Consider the following 15743-nt stretch of genomic DNA (forward strand, 5'->3'; position numbering starts at 1 on the left):
CCGAATACAAAGATTTTAAAATGCTAATATGTCAAAGATTATTAGGTCCACAAGTAAATTGATAAACATGTTGACCAATTCGAAAAGTGTACTGATGATACTAGAATTTTAATAACTATTTCCCTAGAGTGGATGAAGACCTCCCGATAAAATATAGTATATTTTAAAGATTACAAAGGCTCTCTTTCATTATATAAACTTGCCTATATATCAAAAAGAGAGGTGGACTTTTATAGGCGATCTAGGATGTGCGTATATATATTATATACATCTTCCTAGGCTCCGATTAGTAAAATAGAATTACCTAACTTTGCGGGAAATTGATGAACATAGTAAATAAAAATGGAGAAGAACTTGTCGTAGTTGAAAACATGAAACTTGACTTCATCGTATTTGCTCATATTTTCTCAAGATTCTTCTGCTCGCTCTCAGTCTAATTAATCAGTGTAGTGTTTTTGGTGACCAAAAAAATCGCAAACATGCAAAGTAACGTTCGGAAACGTCATTTCATTAATGATAACATAAAAACAAAAACATATATATATATATATATATATATATATATTGTTCATAATAATAATAGTTTTAATTGTTTAATTAACTGTATGTGAGTATGTCAGTTCATAATCACTGTAAGAATGATTTGATATATGTATAATGAAATTCGAACCTTTTTATAGATAATGACATCTTTAGACTGTGTATTTAAGTTAAGTTCTGCATATCTCAAATCTTGATTTTTACATACGCATGAGTAGTGTGATGTGTAGATTATAATATTTTTTGTTCATAAAGCAGAGTAAAGCCAAGTCAAAAACACCAGCTCCTCTAATTTAATTAACCTTACAATTAACAAATAAGTTAAAAAATAAATCGTTACAAAAACACGTGGTGTAAGAATCAGTTCCGTTGTCACTAGTTAATGACTTTTTTAGGTTTGACCCATCTGATTTATTTTTCACAATTCATTTCGTAATGCAAATTTGCAAAATGCAAGCTCACCGACAAAAAAGAAATCATAGAGAGACATGAATAGTAAAAAAAAAAAAAAAAAGAATACATATACGAGAAGGAGTGGAGGGAATCGGAGATGGTAACTTGGTGTCGTAATGTGTGGGGACAAATATACAAATACGACCAGAGATTCTCAAGTTTGGCTTTTTTGTCGTTTAACTGTAAGTCTGTAACAAGTGATCACGGACAACGACCTTTATTTCTTAGTTTTATTACTCTTCATACAAATCTTGTTACTGTGTATATTCTTTCTTTGAAGTCATATTAGTAGTAGTATTAAAGTCCAATACGATAGATATTAGGTGGAAGACCATTTTTAGCCTAACTCAAGAAGAAGAAATTGGACTTAATTAAAACCAAAAGTAAAACAATAAAAATTAAACTAAGTTTTGATTATAGATTTTATTATAATGTGGAAATCTAAAGTGGTCAAAATATGTACTACAACTACTACCTAATAATAATTCTAACTACTAGTAGTAGATTATATAGCCTCCCTATATAATGAGATCTTTGGGATGAAGATGGTCCAAAGAAACTTTGTCTGAGCCTCGTGACAAATTAATTTAGTAATATACCCACCGATATTTAATTAAATATTCCTCTCTGATGTCTGAAACTCTGAACTGGATCCGACTTACTCTTGTCCAGTTGGTACTACTGTACCAAATGCCAAATTTATTTATTTATTAATTTTCAGATTTTTCCAAAATAAGGAAAACACCAATTAATGGGAATTTTAATCTAAGAAACTATATATGCAAATTAGCCATAAAAATTTTACTTGATAATTAGAGAGGGGTGGTTGATGCATTTAATTAAAAAGAGGTATATATATAGAAAGAGACCTAATGATATATGGGACCATCCAAATTCACTTTGACAATTAAAGTAAGTATTGAGAAGGTAATAACAATGTTAAAGCCCCATGTGCCAGCAGATAGGCATAGACAAGAATCTATAAACCTTTTATAGGAGGGTTTGGTTTTGTTTCCTTTACTCTTTTGCTAAAGCTGCAACAACAACAACAACAACAGCAGCAACAAAAGAAAAAGCTCTAGTTAAAAATCTTAAAGATGAAGAGATGATGTTTCTCTCTTTCTCTTTTACCATGTGTTAAACCTCATTCTCAAGGTACCATCTTTCATATGCCAGAGAAGTTGAATCTGATTCACTATAACCAGCTTTCACTCTGATATGACCCATGTGGCTTTCATCAAGTTATTTAAAATATTGATGCTGCAACCACATTGAACAGATTGGGTTTTGGATTATTACAGTAACCATTCTAGAATCAATGTATTTCTTGGCTCGTAATGATTGAGATTAGTTACTGTCAAGGAAAAGAAAGTATTTTTTTTTACCAACCAACAAAGAAGTCAGTAGTTTAGGTGAAAACAGGTGAAGCCAATGCTACACATGACATGACTGTTGTGTGTTTCTGTGATGATCACTCTCTTACATCTCAACAAACTATAATTTATCAAAAAAGGCTGTTTTACAAGATGCAAAAGGATGAAGTTACAAGCAAAACAGTATGGAAACAGATGGAAGACTGTTAGCTTTTAATTGAGCATAAGAAAGAACACTGCTGGATTACCTTGTTTCTACAGATGGAGAGAGACAAACAAAGCTATGCATCCAATGGTTCAGCTTCCGACCTAGAAAACATATCGAGTCTGGCAGTCAGATGAAAACACCTCGTCAAAAGATAGTAGAAATTTGACATTAAACTAGAACATATACAATACCTGAGTGCAACGGAGACTTGAGTTTACAGTTATTGATGCCCACAAGATAGTATCTGATCGTATATTTAAGTTCAGTCATGTTATTGGCAAGGGTCAAATTCTTGAAACTGTTTCTTGAAATCTTCAGCCAGTTTTCCCTCTTCTTCTTGGCTAATTTTACAGTTTCTCCAGTCGGCCCTATCTGGGATCTTTAGCAGCCCTGCTAGAACCTTGAAAATCCAATGTGATTTGATAAGCAACAAAACGCCTTCGGGATCTTTAAAATGTTAGGGTGGATCAGATGTTACCTATCTAATTGAATTAAAAAAAACTTCATATGTTATGATCTAAGCATGAAAGTTCTTTGGCGAATGTTCAACTCCGTATTAAATAGAACACACTATTTATATATTCATGTATATGAACCTTGTGTATCAGTGGTATATTTCTTTAGTAGTACTAAACAAAGTCGCAATTTCATGCATGAAATGTCTTACCTCCCGTCCAAATTGTGCAGGGAATACTTCGTTCTCTTCCAGGGTGTGTGATAACACTGTTCCATCAGGAAGTTCCACATAGAAGAGCCCCAGAGCTGCATTGTATTCCTTCTGCAGATATTTTCTGCCATCAGAACTATCACTAACTGCAATAAAGACAACATAATTTAATAAAAAAGAAACTAAGAATGGTATGGAAGAACATAGGTGTATAATGTATAAAGACAGGCTCCATTGATTCGATAAGATAGAGCTTACACTTTTTCGTCACAAGCTTAAAGCCCAGTTTTTCAGCAGCCAGACTAAAGATATTTGGAAGAAGACGAGCTCTGGATGATGGAACAGGAACAACCTACAAAAAGTAGAAAAAACTAAACATTAAGCAATTTTTTTTAATTCAAAAGATGTACCTGATTTGCAATAGCAACTTCTCTTACCTGGAGGTTAGCATGAGAAACACGTTTAGAGACCAATTCAAAGAAAACTGCATCATTTCCTTGGCTCTTATAACAATTTCTCAGACCATTTTGGTATCTACTGAGCTCTGATTCAACCTCGGGGGATAAAACCAGAGTATTGGGCAAATGTTCGATTGGGATTATCAGTATGTGGTCTTCGACTAGTGAACCTTTGGGTAGAGCACAATAAAAACTTTCCCCTACACTGACGATCAAATGTGACTCCACACTCGGGCTTGATAAACAAAACCAGCATTCTTTTGACCTGAGAAAACAATTTTCAAACAATAATTACTGCCTCAACCCCTAGCAAAAAAGGAACCCACTTTGCAAGAAGGAAGCTCAATCAGGAATTACCTATTAGCATTTTCAGATCTAGGCTTCCTCTGTATGCTTTCATTTTGAAACTCATGCTTGTAGCTGCACTCTGGGCCTTTTTCACACTTACCTTTGATTATAAGATCAAGACAAACACCCCTACGACACTGTTCTCTTGCTTCAGCGTTGTGTTGGAAATGGCAATTTTCCCCACGTTGACAGGAACCTGAGCATACAAATTTGAAACAGAGCTTTCCCCCTTCAGATCCATTCTTTTGCCGCTTTGGAACATCATACCTCCAATACTGTGAATCAGAGTCACTGTCATTTGGTCTCTTTTTTGATTCAGCAGCTCCATCACGTAAAGTATAAGGAGGTAGTGTAGTGTTTGTAGGCTTTGCACTAAGCTCTGCTGGTGACATGGTAGATGTTGGTGTAGGAGAAAGCGCATGAAGAAATTTCTACAAAGAAGAAAAAGGAAGTAACATTGAAGAGTTTTAAGAAAACTGCATGATGATCAGAAAGCACAAAGAAAAAATTCCATTTGATGTGATTCATGTGCTTGCATAGATTCTGCATCCAAAGTATTTACATCTTAAGAGGAGCCATGCATACAGTTAAGGATACTACTCAGAGGCAAGTGATCAAACAGAAAGGTACCAATATCAACAGACAAAAACAATGAGATGCCAAGCTGTATGAAAGAAACTGTAGAACACACCTGTTTGTTTTTATTTCCAACTTGAGCAAGACCAATAAAGCGAGTTACATGAGTAGAATCAGCATTGAGGTAAGGTTCACGAGCATAAAATACCCCCATAGAACCTGCAATGTGGTAGCTACCACAAAAGGCAACAAAAACAGCAAATTAAGTTCCTAACTTATCAAATTTCCCTAGTATCAACAATATAAGAACAGAAAAAGTACTTACCGAGGTTTAATTTCCATTACCAATTCAGAAACAGTGAAATCACTACAAGAGGAATCAGAAACGCCTGCAGGAATATCAGAAACCGCAGCTCTATTTGTGACTCCAGCAGGCCATTCATTAGTATACATTAGTTAAGAAACACAAATTGTAAAAAGAACAATAGAGAGTAGAGATTGTATCCACGGTTCGAAAGTCATCAAGTAATACGAAAAAGGATATGTTAAGAACAAATCAACGACTCCCGATTCTTCAGCAAGTGCACGAAGAGCATCAACATCATCTTGATTATATTTCCCAAATTGACTATCAGATGATTGTCTACCAGATAAGTAAGCAACAGACAAACCTAAAACAAAAAGATTAAGATCATTGACCAAACAAACTATCAGATAAAGCTGATAAAAATCAATTCTTTCTGATATGACATATCAAAACCTTTACCATGAAGAGTGAACTTCCCACTTCCTCTTAACCAAAACAAATTGTGGCAAACCTCAAGCCCATCCATCTTAAACCCTTGATTCTCAGCTTTCTTCGAAGTCGTCGAAAGGATTTTAGGGGCAACGACGCCATAATCTCCGGTGAAGTAAGTAGGAATCGGAACTTGAGCTCGACCTTCGACGTAATCCAAAAACTCATCTAGAAGTTCCGAAGAGTCAGGAAAAAACTGGCCGACGCAAATCAGAGCATCAAACTGGCCAGCAGATTTGCTAACCTGCAAAAATTGGATCTTCGATTAAAAACCTAAGAGATACAGAATCAAGTGAAATCGGAGAGCAGAAGGAGAAAGGTAGTGATAGGGAAAGAGATATACCGATTGGACACGCTTAAAGAGCTGATTGAGACGTCCAAGAGGATCTCCGCAGAGCAAAATTCTAGGCGCCATGAGTGTACTGTATTACTGAGAGAGACGATTGATGGAGGAGGAGGAGGCAACGACGGAGACGAGGAGAGTTTTGAGGTTTTGGGCATCCCGGTCATCACTTAATGGGCTTCTGACTAAAGCCCAATTTTACAATTGTCGTAAGTACATAAGTTAAAACTATTACTGTATGTAGCTAATAACATCACTAAAGTTTGAAAACTAGAAAACAAATAAAATTAGTGATTTATATGTAAAGTTCATGGTTTATAAAAAACTTAACGTAAAGTTCATAAACTTAACGTAAAGTTCATAAACTTAAAATTGGAAATTGATTCAAATTACTTCCTTAGTGTAGGCTAACGGGCTTAGTGTGGCCCATTAGACCCTTTTTGCTTTTTAGTTAGAATTGAGAGGAAGAATTTTTCCTAGAATCTTCTTTAAAACAAAAAGGAAACACGATCATTATCTTCTCTCTTCTCATAGTTTCGTTGCGCGATTTTCACCTGTTGTGCTAAGGGTTACGATCATGGAGGAATCTTCTGTTTCGATGGATGTTAAGTGTCCTCCTCTTAAGATTCCGAAGTTGGATAAAGATTGCGAAGGATCGAAACCTTCCTCAAAACATCGCGTGCACAAGTGGGGAGGAGAGGACGATGACGAATACTTGCGACAGTATTTGTTGTACCACTATCAATTCGAGAAAACTGAGGTGATATAGAAAGACAAACCAATCTCTTGATTTTGTCTCTCTACTTGCGCAAGGTTAGGGATTTGATTTGAGATCTGTTTTTGCTTAAATTTTAGGGTTTCTTGATTAAGTGGGAGCAATTTGATTACCTATTCCGTAGTAGATCGTTGGATGTTTCAAAATCTATAAGCGAGTCAAAAAGAAGCAATGCAGAATTGATCCGTGAGTTGACACTCACTGCTATCGAGAAACAGAACGAAGCTCAAGGAACAAAGCTTGTGTTTGTCGAACATGTTCAGGCAAATTACCAATTTACCAGTGGTCTTCAATGCTGGCTTACGTTTTGGGCTGTAGATATGGGTTCATCCACTCCTGAATCTAAAATCTATCAAGCAAAAGTGTGGCGTCGCGGTAAACAGTTTCATACTTTTTTCTTCAGGCTCAAACCGACGGACGAAGGTGATATTTCTTCTTTATCACGTAAACGCTTTGTGCTTTTTTTTTGTTTTTCTACTTAAAAGTTCTTTGGATGTTAATTTAATATATGTTTTGCATGCTGTGTTGCAGAGATTGATGCAGTTGAAGTGCAACCTCCCCCACCCTTGTGTTATGAATTTGATAAACCACCTATTGTCTTTTCTGTGGCTGGTCCTGAAGATGATCCATTGCCTGGAGTCCCCTTTATCTTCAATCGAACTTGACTTGGTCTTGATCCTGATAGGTTCATCCGATGTTGGTCTTGATCCCGTTATAGCTTCTTTCCCGACCAGAAAATGTCTGCCAATCTCTTTGGGATAGACTAGTATTATTTCCTACTCACCAATTAATAGTTATTAGTGGTCTAAAAATTTCTTCTTGATGGTTCATAAGAGAAGACATGCAATGTTGTCAATCTAGTATCCGAACTCCATTCAGAGTGTTGGGTTGGAGACGTTTACAAACCAGAAACACAATGATTATAAGTCAGAACAAGAATTACATTCAGAATTTTAGAATATCCATAATTAGAATCACTTGCACCCTGATAATGAGACCACGAAAAAGTATGGTAAAACAGATACATCAAAAAGACATCCTAGAGAAACCAATAAGCTCGATCGACTACCAAACCCCACAGAAAAAAAAAACGAGGTTGGGGCCTCTCTCTAAGAAAAACCAGTTTTATGGATAAATGTGTTTAGGTGCAGAATGAAACCTAATCTACAAAGGAAAGATATAAAACAAAGGTTTTATAAACGTACATGTAACATTTATATTTTATATATATACTAGTCTTTGTTATTTATGCATTGTACATAGGGTGGTATTGGTTTGTTATTTATAAAGAAATTAGATTAATAAAATCATAGATTGTACGTAAATGAAATCATCTAAAAGATTGTTAGAGAGTATTTTTTGTAATTTTGTTGACTTGATTTCTATACTTTTGTAAAGTCTTTCAAACAATCTCTCTATTTTGATAATATTTTCATGACTTTAAAAGAGAAGTGTTTAAAATCATAAACAAATAACATAATAATTTAATTCATTAACAATCAAATATTCTTTTGTTTTAGTTGAATAACTCAAAACTTTTAATGACTTTATAAAATTATGAATCCAATAACCCCATATTTGTAAAGATTTTAAATGAATTTTTAAAAATGAGTAACCAATAACACCAAACTTTAAAAGAGTTTAATAAAATATTGATTGAATAACAACTGATTTTACATGACATTTGAAATCTTTAAAACTCTCTATAAAATCACTAACCAATAACACCCCCTAAAATCAAGAAACATTCATTCTCTTCTCTCATTGTTTCGTTTCAACTTTCCTATCGAGAAAGTGCGTTAGGGTTGCGATCATGTCGGACACTGTTTTGACGGAGGTTGACCCTCTTAAGGATCCGGAGTTGCACAAAGTATCGAAACCTTCCACAAAAGAGCTCAAGGTAGGAGATGTGGAAGATGATGAGTATCTTCGACAGTTTTTGTTGTTTTACTACGAATTCCATAAATCCGAGGTAAATCCAATCTCTAAATTCCTTGTTTCCTTCAAATATTTAGGGTCAATTCGAAATCTGATCAGATTTTTGTTTTTTTGTTTTCTGGAATCCGTTTGCTTATTTAGGGTTTCACCGTGGATTGGGAGAAATATGATTACGCGTTCGCTCCTAGGTCGTTGGATAATTCTCCACCTATTGGCGAGACACGAACCAATGCCGAAATTATCCGTGATACGACCCTCTTTGTCATCGAGAAATACAATAAAGCTCATCGAACAAAGAAGCTCGTGTTTGACAAGCATATCTCAGCAAATTACAAATTTGCTTCTGGTATTATCTGCTGGTTAACATTCTGGGCTACAGATATGGCCTCACACACTCCTGTATCGCAAATCTATCAAGTAAAAGTGTGGCGTCGCGGAATACGGTATGATATTCCCATGTTCAGGCTCAAGCCCAAGGAAGAAGGTGATCTTTTGGTTTCTGCTTTTTAGATTCTTAATTTGGCTGCTTACCTTATTCTGATGTTAACTCGTGTGTGTTTAATGTGCAAATACAGAGATGGATTCTATTGATGTGGAACCTCCCACTCCCATGCCTTATGATGACTATGGTACTGCTTGCTTCTTGCCCTTCTAATAGTCTCTGCTTTTCTAATTATTGCCAATATGACAAATTCATTATTTGAGTAAGTTAGTACTCACTAATGTGTTGTGTTTTCATGTAGAGAAACCACCTGTTGTGTTTCTTCGAGCTGGTCCTGAAGCTGGTGTCCCTTTTATCTTCGATCGTTCTGGAGCTTTCTACTCTTATAATTCCGATTAGAGATTCTCTTTAGGTCTGGTGTGTAAGGGAAAAGTATACCATGCCCTTGGTGTCACCGACTAGTGTTTCTTATTAAAGTTGTGTCGAGTCTCTAGACATATTTTATGTTTGGATAGTTCATTTATTGTTTACTCTTATCAACTTATCCGGATTCCTTGAAATTTAAGCAAATATCATAACCCAAGATGTTTCAATTAACAATTGTCTACCAAATAAACGATATTTTACGTCAAACGAAAACAAAGGATATTTATTTTTCTTTAGAGGAAATCCTAAGAAATATATATAACTGAATGTAACACTTTAAATCATGCTTCGTCTTTTGGTCCAGGAGGTCTTGGCAATCCTCTTATGTTTGGACAAAAAACAGCAGCAAATTGGGACAACGATCGTCTACGAACGGTCGAACGGTAGACATATGCATAACCATCATCTCCCCAAGACTCTCCCCAAGAGTTTTGAATAATCCAATATGGCCGCCCGTCGTGACGTCCATAGCCTACGATAAGAACGTTATGCATTGGGGTAAAAGATCCATCTACGGTACGGTCATGACGGTAAAGCCACTACAAAACAAATTTAAAATTATAAAAAAATTTGAAAAATGAAACAAAAAATATATAATAAAAAAAAAACTGATAATTTAACTTACATCGCTTCCATTGATGTTGTAGTTCATCAAACCTCCATCATATGGCATGAGAGCGGCTACAGGTTGCCTTCTAACAATGTCTTCAAGATCTACATCTTCAATGTCCGTCATATAAGTGTAGCTGTCTACTCTATGGTAGTGGACCTGTAAATAATGATGAAAATGTAAACATAAGTATTTATTAATTATTGATAATATGAAATGTCTAAAAAAACTATAATATTACTTACATTGGGATGTTTGCATTTTCTTTTCACAAGTTCACCACGATGAGAGCACTGGCTCTCTACACAAACTCCAGATTGTTTGAGGTAAGCTAGAGCGTTTTTTATGTTGGAGATGCCATCATTTGGACTAAAATCTACTTCGCTGACGATATGTTGTAAAGACAATTCTATTTGCCTTTGTAAACAAAGGCCAATGTTCAAAAGTGCCTCGACGGCTCTCACTATTGGGATTACCCAACATGTGGCTGCACAAAAAGCATGAAAATATATAATGATAGACAAAAAGTACAAAGAAATATAATAGTATTATTTTCCATTGCAAAGGATATAATCATATAAAGATTATAGATCGTGAAATTAATTGCAATCCCAAGATACTCTCTATAAATATCTTATCAATTTTGTAATATCTTAACAATATCAAAACATGTGTCATAGAGAGGTTTTAAACTTGAAAACAAAAGTTCTTAAACATGAAACTTTAGAACAATTAATAAACTCTCACCATTCTCTTTTATACCTTAATGCTCTAATAAAACAAGCACTCATGAATTCTGTTCACTTCTTTTTTTTTGAATGAATGTTAAATTTATTCTACCCAAAAAAAAGAAGCTGTTTTACATTATATGCAGCAGTTTGAACCTTTGAATATTTACGTGTAATATTATTACTGAAATTTTATACACTGCTGAAAAGACGAATTTTATTGGATGAAATTGTCAATTTCGATTTTTAATATAACTGAATAACTTAACCGATTGATTAATTATAACAACTCTATATCTCATGAACCTTGATCTACTTGATCCAATACATGGCCGATAACACCCGGGTAGTCCCTCCAGTCGCAAGAATCATCATCCTACGTACATAATTAATTGTCATTACCCATTTTTAGTATTAAACATCAGTTCAACTAAAACAATATATAAGACCCGTAATTCTTTTTGTTAGAATATAACAGATAATGAGAGATAAACCATATATAACCTCTGTATTTGTGGACACCTATAAAAAACAAATAGAAAAATTATATAAGTTTTGCTATTCAATATATATATATATCGGTTCAACAAGTATTTGTCATATATGTAATCGCCACCCATTCTCTCTATCTCTCTTCTTTTTGTTTACCTTTTTTCTTGATGGTGGACCCTGATAAATCTGTTTGCCTTTTCTTCCATCCATTATCTAAAAGAAAGAGAAGAAACGATTAGCTCATTCAAACAAACTTAGGTGGAGTCATGAGGCAAAACAAAGGGAGTAATACAGAAACAATAAAGTAAAAATTAATGACTAGCTAGCTTGTAATATTCACTAGAAACAAACTGAATCTGAAGATAAAAAACAAAGATCAATTGCCAGCTCCATAGGATTGCTGATCTTCCATTGTATCTAATTATTTTAAAAAAGTAATTAAATTTATTCATGTGTTTTTCTCAAAAACATTTAAACAAACACGCAGTAAACAACTTGGTTAGTAAACTTTTTCTTCATTTAATTTGTGAGGACAACAAAAAAACACTTGGAACATATAATAAATAATAATTGCTGCATAAAAGATGATATGAACTGATTAACCAAACCTTAGAACATATAATGAATAATAAAGAATAATCATATCTTGGGTTTCAGATTTAAGAAAAATGGGAATGGATGTAAGAATTAAGAAAGGAACTCTCTCCTTATAATATCTACACGACGCTATATATTGAACCATAATGATCAACATTTTCTTAATAACTGTTATAAAAAAAAAACTTTTTCAGAAAGATTAGAACTTTAGTGTGAGAAAACAATAAAGGAAGCTAATGAGATTAAAAAAAAAAAACAACAACAAAATGAGAGCAAGAAAAACCCAAATATGTATGAAAACAACACCAACAGTTTTCATGTTTAATGTGAGAAAACAAAAAAGGATGCTAATGAGAGCTAAACTTGATGAGAAAGAAAACCCTCAAATTTGTAAGGAAATCACATCGAATAGAAGAAAAGAAAACATATTTTATGAAAAGATCAAGTTCTTTATAATGGTAAGAAACAACCATATACCTGATCGGAGAAAACAAAGAAAAATATGAAGATGAGATGTTTTTTTTTTTGTTTGCTCGGTAAAGAAGAAGTTGCAGAAGAAAGGAATTGAGAAGAGAAAGAGTAATTATGACCTCAAGAGATAGAGAGGCTTGTGGTTTTTATAGCTGTATTTGTTGTCTTTTGTGTGAGGAAATTGTGTACTTTGATTTTGTATTTTTTTTGAAGAGAAGGCAAATGATAGTGATTTGATGGTGGAAGTCACACAAATATTCTTTGTATCAATTATAGAAATGTTATAGATTATTAACAGAGTAATTTTAAAAAGAAAAAATGTTATTAACGAAGATAGTAAAGTGTGTGTGCTTTTCTAATTTTCTTGTGTTAGAATGCGTTGTAAAAGTGTTGATCTTCATCATATGATAATAGATAATGCGTGTGGGTATTACTCATTTAGAATTTTGACGTTTCCCTATGTCAAATTTCACAATCGGTTTATTTACGTACGCTGCAAGGTTTGTATGAGCACTAGTGAAATATAAAACTCTGATTTTCATTTAGTATATAAGAAGATCATAAACTATTTTAATTTATTATAGAAATTATTTACAAATTCTTTTTCTAATTTAATTTCGTTTTCTATAGTGTACCAAAAACTGTTAACATTTGTAGGGTCAGATTTTATGTCAGGTAATGCACTTAAGTATGTTTTGTCTTTTAGTAAAGTGGTGCTTTTCTCTGCTTTCTTGTGTAGTTGTGTTATATATAACCCTAATTGGGCAATCTTTTTCTTCTCTTTTTACTTTATTTTATTTTAAAGAACACATACGTCAAATGAAGATAAACGATGACACTAGACATGATCCCAAATCGGGTTTATAAGAAAATTATGTAATATCTTCTCTTATGATATTCCAATATTAACCGTGAGTGATTTCAATTACATATTAACACACTATTCATGTTTTGTATCGGTTAATATTGGATGAGACCGTCACTTTCGTTTTTCAACAAGACTGTATATACTTTTCCAAACTTTGGGTAGATATGTGATCAAATTATAGGAATGTACTATATACAAATGTACACAAAAATAAATAAATTGCTCTTCTGATTATTGATAATTTGATATACTACTCTCTCATTATCATAGCTAATATTATAAGTAGCAAATATTATTAGCCTATTTGTGGAGATGGTTAATGACTTCAGGATGTGTTTACATAGAGAACATTTTTTTCATTTTTTTCATGTTTTGCTGTGCGGATAGATGATCTCTTTCTAGCTTATAGACTCTAGCTGTAAAGGAGATGTAAATTAAGGATTTAATTGTAAATAATTAGACCTAAGTATTCTCTTGTAATCAATATAAAATAGTGTAACCCTTACATCTAATAACTACGATATTGGAGAAAAGTTCTTGAACCTTTCAAAGGAATTTTTATGGTTCACCTGAAAATTGTATGCTTAGAATTTAAAGCAAGGTTGATAAACATACATTTGGAAAAAATAATATGTGTGCGGTGCTGCAGTTTGATGTTCTTTAGGTATAAAATGCATAAACTACAATATTTTACGTAAATAAAATATGAATGTGATGGGAAGCTAGAGAGAGATGATTTTGACGCGCGTGAGTCGGATTTTTAGGTGAAGGTGTAAAGGTTTGAAAAAAATCTCAAATTTCCATAGATGGTGTAATCTTTTGCTTTTTCTATCAAAATATGTTAAAAACAAAAATCACAAAGAAATCTGAGGAAGTTGCATTTTTATTTAATGTGTTTATTAATTATATAAATTATGAAACAAATTCCACGTGGCAGATATTTATATATTGGTTTAGTGACTTGTGATTTATAATACAATAAAAGATTAAACTTCTTGTTTTTATATGGGGAATTAGATGATCTGAGATAATTTAACAATAAAGTTAGTCATATCAAATCAATGAAAATTAAATTATATACTATTTGAAAGAAAAAAAAATCATCATTATGATGAATTTCAATAATATCTTTGGATTTTTTCTTTCTCACCATTAAATTCTCTAGATGCATAGAAGAGCAAATGTGTAAGTAAAGAATTACAATTTTAGTGGGTTGGGAGAGCAAAACAATTAGGGTTATAAAATGAGTTTTTGCTTTCCCACTACTTCAAAACTAAGGTTCCTTATTTGTTGATCAAGGTAGGAAGATGACGACGACTGATGAATATGAAATATGCAGTGATCCGTTCGATCCAAAATGTGTCGGCCCTTGTACCATATATAGGCCTGGAGCTGAGCCCGAGGGGGCGAAACGTTTCTTGGAGAAGTTCAGAGGGAAAGAAGAAGATATGATTCACAACTACACACGAGACGAGGAGTATTATCTTATTAGGGAACAGATCAAGAAGAGCCAAGTATTTAGTATTCCTTTTTTTCTTTTTCTTTTTATTCTCTTTAGTTGCGTTTTTTGCTGTTTTGATTCATCACTAAGTGTTGTTCTTGTTGTTGTTAAAAAGGGATTTGACGTGGATTTTTCCATGTTTCGTACCCTTTTTGATTTCTACCCTTCGATTTTGGACGAAAGCCATTCAAGAAATTACCCTTGGATTTTGGACGAAAGCCATTCAACTATGAATCAAGAAACCGGTAGAGACTATTTTGGGAGGCTGGCCAAGGAAGCCATTGCAAGATACAACGATAGGGACAGGACGAGTTTTGAGGTTGTTGAGGTTAAGAAAGCTTATATTTACAAGGGTAGCAGATACACTTACTTCATCACATTTGTAGTCAAGAATCCTTGTGATGATGATAACCAGACAAAGATCTTTCAGGCTAAGGTCCGTAACGTGTTGGGTACAGAGATTGTACATAGCTTCTGCAGGCAAAAACCCGATCAACAAGGTATATATATATTTCTTGGATTTATATTTACCTTTTTCAAGTCTTGAGTAGTTTAGTAGATATTGTTCAACTTGTGTGTTTTCAAATTAGTTGGATATTCAATTTAATCTGGCTCAAGTTTTTTTTGAGTATGGTACTAGTAGGAATCATGAAAGTTGTGGCTTATATATGTAACCTAACTTTATACTTATGTATTGGCAGTAAAATGTTAAAAAGATTTCGAGGGAGTTGTGTGAAGAAAAGAAGGTATATTACTAGTTATATCTACCTTCATCGTAAACAGAGTTTTCTTTTCAAGGTCTTAACTTATCGTTCATGCTAATGATTTATGATTTTGTTTTTACCAGGGCTCAAGAAGAGGGACGTCATTAAGATCTCTTTTATATATTTCATTTAATTAATGACTAGTCTCATTATATATATATATATATATATATATATCATTTGTCTCGCTTCTATATGTCGAACACTTTTTCTTTTGTTATGAGGATGCGGATGACTCGTTTTTATGCATGTAATATGATAATCATTTTATGTATTGTATCCATTATACTTAAACATTTGAGGTTTAGTTGTATCAAATGATATTCTCATATTATACTTTTCGTTGACAGCTAGTAATACATAATGTCT

At 33.4% G+C, this 15743-nt stretch overlaps 5 protein-coding genes across 8 annotated transcripts; 3 read left to right on the forward strand and 2 right to left on the reverse strand.

Moving 5' to 3' along the window:
• Positions 1-1827: 1827 nt before the first annotated feature.
• Positions 1828-5880, reverse strand: LOC17874723 (zinc finger CCCH domain-containing protein 64). 4 transcript variants are annotated; one of them, XM_023789735.1, is made up of 12 exons: positions 5763-5880; positions 5390-5663; positions 5168-5294; positions 4949-5068; positions 4739-4856; positions 4057-4478; positions 3679-3964; positions 3500-3593; positions 3242-3387; positions 2766-2974; positions 2615-2675; positions 1828-2027 (listed from the first exon to the last, which is right to left on the reverse strand). In XM_023789735.1, the coding sequence occupies exons 1-10, from the start codon at positions 5832-5834 to the stop codon at positions 2846-2848; spliced, it is 1788 nt and encodes a 595-aa protein (XP_023645503.1). In that variant the 5' UTR covers positions 5835-5880; the 3' UTR covers positions 1828-2027; positions 2615-2675; positions 2766-2845. The 4 variants fall into 4 exon arrangements, with proteins under 4 accessions (XP_023645503.1, XP_023645498.1, XP_023645490.1 ...); XM_023789730.1 differs by lacking the exon at positions 1828-2027 and adding an exon at positions 2101-2253; XM_023789726.1 differs by lacking the exon at positions 1828-2027 and adding an exon at positions 2401-2487.
• Positions 5881-6271: 391 nt separating this feature from the next.
• On the forward strand, positions 6272-7467 carry LOC17875876. The gene is made up of 3 exons (XM_023789408.1): positions 6272-6522; positions 6618-6960; positions 7069-7467. The coding sequence occupies exons 1-3, from the start codon at positions 6340-6342 to the stop codon at positions 7200-7202; spliced, it is 660 nt and encodes a 219-aa protein (XP_023645176.1). The 5' UTR covers positions 6272-6339; the 3' UTR covers positions 7203-7467.
• An 803-nt stretch (positions 7468-8270) lies between these two features.
• On the forward strand, positions 8271-9514 carry LOC17875638. The gene is made up of 4 exons (XM_006279821.2): positions 8271-8509; positions 8617-8959; positions 9051-9104; positions 9219-9514. The coding sequence occupies exons 1-4, from the start codon at positions 8351-8353 to the stop codon at positions 9314-9316; spliced, it is 654 nt and encodes a 217-aa protein (XP_006279883.2). The 5' UTR covers positions 8271-8350; the 3' UTR covers positions 9317-9514.
• Positions 9515-9624: 110 nt separating this feature from the next.
• LOC17876697 (ervatamin-B) lies at positions 9625-11383 on the reverse strand. The gene is made up of 5 exons (XM_023777657.1): positions 11330-11383; positions 10988-11057; positions 10199-10440; positions 9969-10112; positions 9625-9882 (listed from the first exon to the last, which is right to left on the reverse strand). Exons 1-5 carry the CDS (start codon positions 11381-11383, stop codon positions 9625-9627), a joined length of 768 nt encoding a protein of 255 aa, XP_023633425.1.
• Positions 11384-14297: 2914 nt separating this feature from the next.
• On the forward strand, positions 14298-15723 carry LOC111832532. Its single transcript, XM_023789398.1, has 4 exons — positions 14298-14623; positions 14726-15110; positions 15312-15356; positions 15458-15723. Exons 1-3 carry the CDS (start codon positions 14417-14419, stop codon positions 15320-15322), a joined length of 603 nt encoding a protein of 200 aa, XP_023645166.1. The 5' UTR covers positions 14298-14416; the 3' UTR covers positions 15323-15356; positions 15458-15723.
• Positions 15724-15743: the final 20 nt, after the last annotated feature.

This window comes from Capsella rubella, unplaced genomic scaffold (assembly GCF_000375325.1).
Source record: "Capsella rubella cultivar Monte Gargano unplaced genomic scaffold, Caprub1_0 scaffold_8, whole genome shotgun sequence".
In the NCBI taxonomy this organism is placed as follows: domain Eukaryota; kingdom Viridiplantae; phylum Streptophyta; class Magnoliopsida; order Brassicales; family Brassicaceae; genus Capsella; species Capsella rubella.